We start from the raw sequence: 10,433 nt of genomic DNA, 5'->3' as shown, positions 1-10,433 counted from the left end.
GGCGGCGGCAGGCGGCGGCGGGGAGGGACCGACGGGCGGACACCAGGCGCGGCGGCGGGGTGGGAGCGCCGGGGGGGAGAGAAGGAGAGAGAGAAGGGGATCTGGGGAGAGGAGAAAAGTGGGGGAGAGAGAGAAAAGTGGGGAGGGTAGGGGGGTAAAGAGCACCTCATAAGCAAAATAAGCAGCTCTTCACTTGCTTATTTGCTTATGCATAAGCAACTTATAAGCAACTCTATAAGCAAGAGTGTTTGGGTTATAAGCAACTTATTTGCTTATTTTTAAGTTGCTTATGAATAAGCAACCATAACCAAACAGGCCCTAGAGCGTCATCAACGGGTACGCCCGGATCCGGTCTTTATTTCCCGCGCAGGCTCTGGTTTGCTCCCCCTGCCGCGACATGACGTGCGTCGTGTGGACAGGCACGGACACCGCACCCACGTCGCTCCCGTCGCGTCAGGCTTCACTACTTCTGTCGCTCCCACCAGCCACCCCTACCTGCAAGCCGCACTCTCGCCTGCTCGCCCTGCACCTCTGCCTTCACTCCGCTACCCCAAACCCATCCCTCTCCACCACCAGGGCTGCCACCGCTGCCTTGCTCGCGACCACTTGGTGCGAGATTGCCGCGATCCCATCTGCTGCCGCCTCTGCCGCGGCTCCGGCCACCAGGATACGCCTGCCCCATGGCGTTCCCGCGAGAGCAAACACCCCACCCACGCCGCCGCCCCACCATCCCCCTACCTGCATGATTAATAACGACCGTATCCTTGGCATTCATGAAGTTATCACTAGAGAACACGTAGAAATCCTAAAACTGTCATAAATTCTGAAATGAGAGGTAATACTCATGTAAGCAACAAAGATGCTCGATCATATATACTCACTACCTTAGGTGGACCGCCACCGCCACGTCGACCAGGGGCCAAATGGAGAACTGAATCCTCCTCGATGCCGTAATGGGCCAAGGTGTTGCTGTCGTCGAGGGGCCTTCCATGGAACACGAGGTGCTGCTGTGCCTGGCGAATGCCCGCCTTCTCCGCGATCATGCCCCTGACATAGGCGACGGTGGTTTCCCGGAGCTCCACTTTGAGCATGATAATGTCACCGGTGAGCTTCTTGACAGAGATACTGTTCTTCCCTTTACCGTCACCCAAGTCATTTTTTAGCAGGTGGATCGTTGAACCTTTCTGGATGTTGTAATGGGCCAGGGTGCGTTCGTTGTAGAGCAGCCGTCTTCCGAACATCAGGCGCTGCAGTGTTGGATGGATGCACTCCTTCTCATAAATCATGGCCTTGACATCAGCTACGGTCTCCAAGCCGTCCCATTCGAGCGTTATAGCCTCACCGGCAGACCTCCGGACAAAGATGCCGTTGCTCCCTCCAACGACACGGCGGCGGCGGAGCCCCTCGTCGTTTCCGGCACCGGTGAAAGCGGCAGGGTGCTGGACCAGGGGCATGCCTTCCCTGCGGTGTGCCTCGGTTCTCTCCATCTGAATGCAGGATAGGGAAGGGGAACACATGTGGATCAGTAGTGAATAAATCCTAAAAAAAAGATAGCCTAGGCGTTACCATGACTCCATGAGAGCAGTGCAGATCAGTACATACCGTGAATGGAAGGAGATACCGAGATATGATCCGATTTCGAGTTCGAAGGCGTGATTTCCGCTTCCTTTGTTGCCTACTCCTACATAAATAACCCGGCTTGGTAGGAGATTTCCTTATGCAAAGCGCGTCCTGTGGCCGGCACTTGTCAACAGCAACGCCCACCGTGTGGCAGAACCCGCCCAATGAAGGGCGTTGATAACAAGGCCTGGTGGAGAATTCGGAGGCCCTTTTTTATTCTTGGCCGGATCGAGGACACGCATAAATGCTCATGGGTTGGCCTGGCAAGAACAATTCTATTTTCTAGGGTTTACCAAGATCAAGGAAACTTCAGTCACTCTGGAAACTCAGAATTAGGACCACCCATCCTATCAAAAGGAGTCTTTTGAGGCTAAGAACTAACTATCGTTCAGTTGAATAAAGAAAATAAAAAGTTCTAATCAACCATTGTGAGCCGAACAAATTCTGCACACGTATTTCTTATGTTCATCATGACGCACGCATCTCTCATTCTCAGCAAATTAGCTAGCCTCGTTTTGTCTGCACCCCACGCCTCTTCTGCCTCCTGCACAGTTCCTCCTTCGGGTCACAGCTGCTGTAGGATAACGATCACGAGTTCACGACAACATACATAATTAGGGCAAGTTGCTACCGGTTTGTTGTGTGGTTTGGTCATTTGGATGACATGATTGAGAGCGTTTGTTTTGTTTCTTCGGTTTCATTTAATTTGTCAACGTGAGCGAGAGAGGGATGGTCAAATTCAGTGGGCACCCAAGAAAAAATAGGCGATAGAGCTGCACTTGTCACATCTCCATGTACGTGGTGCGCGATTTTACTGCATGGTGGATCAAACCGAACGATATACTCAAAAGTAAATCAAAAGAAATCTGTTTGGATATATACCTTAGATTTGAAAAAACATTGCATAAACAAACTGATGTTTTAGAAGTCAAAGCCATGTGTACCACAATCTATAAAAAACAAGTCTCACACAGAGTTTTCAAAGCTACAAAAAGACTATATACAATACTATTGTTATTCAAAAATTTGTCCTCTACTGCTTCCATTTTTTGTAGTTCAGCTGGCCAACAAAAGAACTGGATCACCTGAGATAATGCTTTTCAAGCGAATGGACCACCTGATTGATGCTTTTCAAGTATTCGGATTTTGGTTCACATTCCTTCTTGTATTAGGATTCTGGTAGCTGACGATTTGGCCCTTGTTTACTTCCCTCCAAACTCCCAACTTTGACACTATGCAAAAAGAAGATTCCCCATCACATCAAACTTGCGGTACATGTATGGAGTACTAAATGTAGACGAAATCAAAAACTAATTGTACAGTTTTGTTGTACTTTGAGAGACGAATCTTTTGAGCCTAATTAGTCAATATTTGGACAATAATTTACAAATACAAACGAAACGCTACAGTGTCGCATTTATGGCAAAATGCTAATTTGGCACCTCCCAACTTGGGAAGTAAACAAGGGCTTGTCAGGGTCAAGTTATTGGCAGGTTATAGTTTGCCTTAAAAAAACACACAAAAGAAATGGATGCTACAGCATGTTGACGGCATGCCACGACAGCGTGGACACTCATCAAGCCAGTATCCAAACAAGTAAGCAGGACGAAGCTTCGTCGAAGGTGGGGTAGCGTGGGAATGAAGCTCTTCACCGTCTCTTACCCCCCTGCCGAAGGGTCGTTGTGACGTCAATGGCTGACGACGACGCAGCCGTCACACCTTCGTCCTCGAGCCCGCTCTCGCGTGTTATAAGCAGAGAGCAGAGAGATGTCTCTGGAGCAGGAGCACGACCAAGAAGAAGGCTAATTAAGAGCCAATCGGAGGTGCAGCTAGCTCCTAGATTATTCGCTAATTTTGGTGCTAATTTCCTGTGTATACGTGATTAATTAGCTTATCCTTGGTTAATCTCTCGTCGTGCAGATGAGCACCGTCACGTGCGAGGTGGAGCCGTCGTGCGCCGCCACGGCCGGCGGCGAGAGGGCCACCGAATTCGGCGGCAAGGTGGGTGTCCCACCACGCGAGCCGCAGCGCCGCCTCCTCTTCGCCGTCGCCGGCAAGGGAAAGGGCAGGCGGCTCGGGGATGGCCGCGGAGGCGGTAGTGCTCTTGCGGGGTTCTACTGGTACGGCAACCTGCTGCTCGGCCTCCGACGCAGATGCGGGGCCGACGGCGGCGGCGGCAGTATGCAGGTCTTCGTCAGGACCCCGGCCGGGAGCACGCTCGCCCTCGACGTGAGCCCGTCCGACACCGTCGGCGAGGTGAAGGCCAGGATCCAGGCCAGGGAGCGCGTCGCCGCGGGCCAGCAGCGCCTCGTCTTCGCCGGGAGGCACCTCGACGACGGCCGCCGCACCCTCGCCGACTACGGTGTCGGGAAGGAGGCCAACCTGCACCTCCTCCTCCGCCTCCGCGGTGGTCTCGCTGGAGGACACACTAACACGGGCACCGCCGCCGCCATCGGCAACCCGCACTGGATGACGACCGTCGGCCTCCTCGCCACAGTGGTCGCCGTCGGGGCGGTACTCCACTGCTGCTTCCCTCCGTCAGCAAGCTGCTGCGGCGGCCTCGGCGGTGCCATGTTGGCCGTCGCCGTCGCCGGGGTGAACCTGATCACCGCCGGCGTCTGTCTCACCAGGGCACCCGCTGCCGAGAGCCTAAGCCGCATGGCGCGGTTCGTGCTAAGCAGGGCGGCCGCCTTCCCGCGAAGGGACGTCGCCGTCTTGGGAGTCGCAGCCGCGACGGGGATCTTCGTCGGCGACGCGCAGGCGCAGCCGGTGCTCAGTTTTGTTTGCTTTGCACTGTTCCTGGTCTCCATGGCTGTGGTCACGATCGGCATAGCGAGCTCCACTCGCTAATGGCCGGCCGGTGGTGGTGAACATTTCGTCGTTGACCTTCACTGACACGGATGATTTGTTGCGCATTTCGGTACAGAACAAGAGATCATGCACCAAGAGGATACATGTTGTTTTGTCATGAATTCATGATCTTCGTCTTGGCTAGCTAGCTGACATACTGGTAGTAAGGAAAATATAGAGTTTTGTGTCGTAATAAAGGTAGCTTCATATATGCGCCTGCCTGAGCATGGGGCTCGCCCGTTTGGCCCGGCCGTGTCATGTGCCCGCGGTCCAACTTGTCTTGTGTCTAGTTCAAGGAGTGTTACGGTGAAGGGATTTGTTGCAGGGAACATGGCCCCATTAAACCATAATTTGTGATTTTGGTGATTGAGTGGCAACATATTATATCTTTTCGACTTCATCCTTTTTTATGAAGAGAGATCATACCTAAATTATTAGGTGTAATAGCATAAAAAACTACACATGACCAAGTCAGCAAATAAACCAAAGTTTAAACACCAATACGTAAACTAAAGGGCCATCCATTCAAAGGGAAGAAAGCCATCTCCCCTGAACGGCATACTGGGCCTCCTGATCGTTCTCACTTTGATATATATTATATCTTTTTGGCTAGCTAGAGATGTGCTTCCTTGCCGCTTCTTTTGCATATAAAGAAAATGATGTAGACAGAAATAGTAGGCTACATATATTCCTCATCGACGACCTATATTGATTCAGACGGAACGAACGCAGAAACTCGGTGCTCAATTTCATTTCATCAGGCAAGAGGAGATGGCAACCCAAGTGATGTCCTCCGGGAGTGACTAGCCATCACTCGAGTGATTTTTATACCAATGATATATGATGACACGTTGCAATATTGGGTCAATAGAAATTGGGTGAAAGCAAAACAACAATCCGAAACAGCGGAGGGAAGGAAGCAGGGGCACATATTGCAGTAGCAAGACTGCTGATTTGTCTCATGTAAATCTGATGCCTGCTTTAAATCCTGGAACCGTAGGTAGATGACAAGAAAGATTTCAGGTCGAACCAAACAAATGAAACTGGATTGTCCGAGCTCCGACAATACACATCTTGACAAAAATGAAGAATGAAATAATCACAATAAAACTAGAATACGAATACTCTGAAAAAATGAGAGAGAGAAAACCCAAGATCGAAGAAACATGTATATAGCATCCAAAGTCACGAACCTATCTACTACCCCCATTATTCTTCATCAACCCGTTGATTATGTGCTGGAAATGGATCGCAGTGCACGGGATCCTCAACACGCCACGTTGGCCATACCCAAACTGCTGCTCCGCCAGCTCCAGCAGGGCCTCCATGCACGGCTCTCTTAGCATCTTTACTGGCACCAAGATCCTCTGGCCCTGTTCATCGTCCTCCCCGTCGTCGACGAGCATGACAGGGAAGTACCCTTTTGGGACCTTCCCAAGATCACCACCGGTGGCACAGGCGTACCATGGGGCGGCGGCGACGGCCTCGGCGCATCGCTTCTTTGATCCCAAGATTGCCATATCTACGACTATGAAAGTATGTTTTGGTGTCAAAGACAAGATAGATAATGATGCGCTGAGTTTACTGTTTACTGCTATGCAATATATGCGTGAGATGTGCGTGTATATAAGCTTGGTGTGTGTAGAATGAAATGGTGTTGATCGATGGTTAGATGTTGTGCTCAATGCAATTGATCGAGCTTATATAGCCTTGCAATCAGGGTAAAATTTGTGGAAAAAAGGACTCATGAACCAGTACGGTCCGGACCTAAGTAAATAAGACGGTACGTGCACCCGGTGAGAAGTTGGTTAGATTATTAGCAAAGCTAAGCTAGACTACTTGCAGGTGTGTGGTGATGTTGACATGCATTATTACAGTGATGGATGGACGGAAAGGGAAGAGGAAGACGACGCAGGCTACTAATTACATATAAGCTGCTTGGTCTTACTGTGTTTGCTGGCACATATAAGTTTCTTAAGTGGTAAAAGATTATTTAACTAACCGCTCCTATCAAGGATAAAGACTCTCAAAGGACAAGTCTAAGTAAACGTACAAGAAATCCAAAAACAGGCAACGTACTTACGTACGTAGTAATCTTCGTCGTGCACGTTGGGGGCGCGTGTGAACTGATCGAACTGACAGCTCAAGCAAGTAGCATAGCATCACTTCAAACCAACTACTAGTAGAATGATAAGAAGACCATATTCATTAATGGAACGGCGTCCGTAGACCAAGTTTTCTACACCGTGCTCATGATCGATATCGCCCAATGTGGTTTTTACAATAATAATTGTTATACCAAAAATGGTGTTTTGCTTCGTCGATCTATCAATAATAATAGAACCCTCGATCGACCTCCTGACTCCATCTGTCCAAATTCATGTGCTTTCTTCCCCCATCTGGCTATGGATATGTTGTTTGATGGAAATGAAATTAATCCGACCTCTTTCTATTCAATTCCCATAGCCTATCTCTCTTCTTCTCTCATGCTTCAGGCCTCTTCTTCAGCATATTAAATCAGCTGAGACCAAAGTACATGATTTTTTGCAAAAGCTACATAGGTAAAGCTTAAACTACAGGGTCACACAAAGGTACACACCATGCATGTACCATCAAATTATTGAGTTAATTGGCATGGTTAGCATATTATTGGTTATCCTGGCAAAAGAGCTAAATTAGATTTTACGAAAATGTCATGATTGCGGATGGTCACATGAAAAAGAAAATAGACTGTTACTGCTAGTGATCTCCATGGATCAGTAGGATTGCTTTTATAGAAGTTACCTCGACTAGTAGCAGAAAATAGTCATGGTGCACAAAGCAGCTTTTGGGTTTCCCCTTATTCTTCCTGTAGATAGTTTACAATACTGAAGATCTTTCAACAAAATAAACCGATCTCCATAATAAGAATTATGGAACATTTGAATATGGAGTCTTACTAACTTAAAATGTGTGCCAGGGTGTGGCAACGTTTGGCCATCATTCTATTGTCTTGCTGATTACTTTGGTCCTAATATTTTATAGTTTGAACGAGCGAGAGACTGTCCTCCTCGTCAGTGAAAGGTAATGCTTGTCCAAGATGTCAATTCGTCAGTGTACGAGTGAAAGGATCATTACATGCGTCCGGTTGCCCGGCTTTCTGCTTGATTAGTAAATTCTTGTTTATATATATTAACCCTTCATGGTCTTGAGCCTTTGCGTCAAGAACTAGTTAATGAACCAATACGTACAGCTAGCACAAGATTAATCTGATATAGAATTGCGTATGTATGGACCTTTTACCTCTTGACAGCAACAGGTTGTTAAACAAATTTACTTATGCTACGTGAGCAAACACAACTGGGCCAAATGAACTTGTTAGAACTTGTCTTGTCCGTTCTTTCCCGGCCATATTTAATTTTGTAATGGATGTCAACATCAGCACGCCTATGTAAGTCTAACTAAACTAACTTCTCAAGCAATGCACTGCACGTACCGTCTTGGACGACGCGGGATTACAATTGTACATGAAAAGTACAGCGTAGCAGATCTCTCTCCTACTTCAATTAGAGCCTGTAGATGCTGCCCTCCTTGGCTATATAAGCTATTGCTTTTCACAAAATAGATCCATCATCCACACCTCTTCTAGCATTTCTTTCTACGGATAACAGTTTAGCAGATACATATCATCATCATATATAGTAGCATATAGCATATCATAATCTCATCGCCATATCATCCTATTCGTCAACAGCAGCAATCACAAATGGCCATGTGGGGATCAAGGAAGCAGACTACCAAGGTTACTGGACCGGCAAGGTATGTCCACGCTGATGGTGGTGACTCTGCTGGAAAGGTTCCAAAAGGCTACATTCCAATGGTTCTGGTTGGTGGCGACAGTGAAGACAGCGAAGGAGGGCAGAGGGTCTTGGTTAATGTCAGCATGTTGAGGGAACCATGCATCGCGGCGCTGCTGGAGATGGCTGAGCAGCAATTCGGACATGCTCAGCCTGGTGTGCTCAGGATCCCTTGTAGCGTGACCCATTTTGATCAGATGGTCAATGCTATGATATCCAAAGCTGCCAGCTAGACGTGATGTTGTGTAGGTAGAGGTACTAATATAATTTATTGTTGGATTTTTTTTGCACATGCTTAATTATTTTATTTTACCTAGTGCTTTCCTTTATCTTTTGATGTGGGTGTACATCATTATTCTAGGTAGTTATAATAGTTCTTTATGGCTCAAGATGTAAATCAATGGAACTATATATGTGCAATTCTTTCCCAGAAAGATCAATATAAATGGTTCATGGACAAAAAACATTTAAATACCCAGGTTATGCATTCAAGGGGTTTGAATAATGGGCAAGTGTTACCACCACTAAATCCTTGAGTTGATGGATGTGCCAAGAATAATGTCCAACTTTGAGTATGCGGATTTGAATACGGATCAGATATTCAATATATCTAGATTCAAGTACGGACTATCCCATGCATTTAGTGTATGAATCTTTGGTCGAATGGATAATATCAAGCATTACCTTAACATAATGCTTTGACTTCCACCTCTAAAAATATTTAACTAACAATAAAATCTTATACATTTGTTATTAAAGCTTGTTACTTTTAAAGATGTTTCTAGATAAAAGATTTTATACACAAAAGATATTGATAATGCTACATGAAAATGATAGTGTATATGTTTAAATATGGGTCACGATGAGAACGCTAGTTGTTTTTTAAGTTTTTGGTTAGAACAATTATAGCCAACTGACAAGTGATTGATAGGAACCTTCATTGTAAAAAATTCTGGGACTTGCACGACGTCTATCGAGATAGGTCATGACTCATGTGAAGAGAGCAAAATTTAGAAAACCCATGAGTTCCACCCACCACCCGCCGGAGACGACGGAGATCGCCGAAGGAGACCTCCGAAGGAGCCGTTCGTAGACTTCTTGTGTTGTTGGGTTTCCTTCCTTCCTCTGTTGGCCTGATTTTGTTGGGCTGGCCCTAGATTCCTGGGGTGGGTCCTCTCGTCCGCGTGTTTCGGCCCACACTCATGGCAGGTTTTCCTCGCTCTCACAATTCACGATGGTGAAGAAAGCCCTAATAAAACCATGCTTGTTTTTAGTGCACGAATTAAACCTTCTCTTCTGTTGTTTTTCCATAGAAGAACCGCTAACATTGCAGAATAAGAATTGAGGACATGTATAGACGAGCAGCTCACAGGCACCATGAATGCAAGATGTGCAGGCTATAGTGCCCCACATTGCGCGGTGGAGTCCAGTTCGTGGTGGAGCCCCATGAATCATGCAGTGCAAGAGGGTGTCAACGAGGTTGGTGTCGTGCCCTAAAGCACCAGACAAAAAAAAAATCCCACTCACAAGTACATGCACACATGCATGACATTGTAGGGCGTCGTCATAGGCCACATGCCCACACTACCAAATATATACGTGTCTTCCTCAACAAGCAAATGATGTTGGTGTTGGTCGTCCATCATAACATATGTCTAGTCATTTTCCATACATGCAGCATATCTTTGCTCATCTAAGTGCCGTACACATGGTGTACCACCAAGACAAAAAAAACAACGAAAGTGCAAGTACGACTGTACCATAAGGTACAACCATATCTAGCACCCTATGCATGTTGCTGAGACGATGTTACAATATACTCTTTCTGTTCCAAATTATCAGCCATTTTTAATTTTTCTAAATTCATAAATTTTGCTATGCAACTAGCTATATATTATGTCTACATGCATAGTAAAAGATATGAACCTAAAAAATCAAAGCGAAGAGAGTAAAAGATATTGCTATGCACCTAAATATAGGATTAGGTATTAAAAAAGCTAAAACGACCAAACGTGAGGAAGTATCGTCAAGGCAATATAAGATGCATGCATGGGCATGGAAGCAAGGTGTAGTTGAGATTTGTTTTCTGCCGAAAGGCATCGCCGCCGAGAGATACAGGGCAGGCAA

At 46.7% G+C, this 10,433-nt stretch overlaps 3 protein-coding genes across 3 annotated transcripts; 1 reads left to right on the top strand and 2 right to left on the bottom strand.

Annotated features, from left to right (window-relative positions):
• Nucleotides 1–537: 537 nt before the first annotated feature.
• LOC101756343 (polyubiquitin-like) lies at nucleotides 538–1,454 on the bottom strand. Its single transcript, XM_012844622.1, has 2 exons — nucleotides 885–1,454; nucleotides 538–738 (listed from the first exon to the last, which is right to left on the bottom strand). Exons 1-2 carry the CDS (start codon nucleotides 1,452–1,454, stop codon nucleotides 538–540), a joined length of 771 nt encoding a protein of 256 aa, XP_012700076.1.
• Nucleotides 1,455–3,333: 1,879 nt separating this feature from the next.
• LOC101760527 lies at nucleotides 3,334–4,870 on the top strand. Its single transcript, XM_004963203.2, has 2 exons — nucleotides 3,334–3,443; nucleotides 3,541–4,870. Exon 2 carries the CDS (start codon nucleotides 3,541–3,543, stop codon nucleotides 4,468–4,470), a length of 930 nt encoding a protein of 309 aa, XP_004963260.1. The 5' UTR covers nucleotides 3,334–3,443; the 3' UTR covers nucleotides 4,471–4,870.
• A 793-nt stretch (nucleotides 4,871–5,663) lies between these two features.
• LOC105914040 (indole-3-acetic acid-induced protein ARG7) lies at nucleotides 5,664–5,990 on the bottom strand. The gene has a single exon (XM_012844621.1). The coding sequence runs from the start codon at nucleotides 5,988–5,990 to the stop codon at nucleotides 5,664–5,666; it is 327 nt and encodes a 108-aa protein (XP_012700075.1).
• Nucleotides 5,991–10,433: the final 4,443 nt, after the last annotated feature.

This window comes from Setaria italica, chromosome III, assembly GCF_000263155.2.
Source record: "Setaria italica strain Yugu1 chromosome III, Setaria_italica_v2.0, whole genome shotgun sequence".
Classification (NCBI taxonomy): Eukaryota; Viridiplantae; Streptophyta; class Magnoliopsida; order Poales; family Poaceae; genus Setaria; species Setaria italica.
The sequence above is the reverse complement of the archived record's forward strand: the minus strand, read 5'-3'. Positions and strand labels throughout refer to the sequence as shown.

Bases quoted from the DNA above. Each gene is read 5' to 3' on its own strand.
- LOC105914040 (XM_012844621.1), bottom strand. From the start codon at position 5,990: ATGGCAATCTTGGGATCAAAGAAGCGATGCGCCGAGGCCGTCGCCGCC.
- LOC101756343 (XM_012844622.1), bottom strand. From the start codon at position 1,454: ATGCCCCTGGTCCAGCACCCTGCCGCTTTCACCGGTGCCGGAAACGAC. The intron at 739-884 runs GTAGTGAGTATA...TTAATCATGCAG, and splicing joins GCGGTGGCGGTCCACCTAAG to GTAGGGGGATGGTGGGGCGG.
- LOC101760527 (XM_004963203.2), top strand. From the start codon at position 3,541: ATGAGCACCGTCACGTGCGAGGTGGAGCCGTCGTGCGCCGCCACGGCC.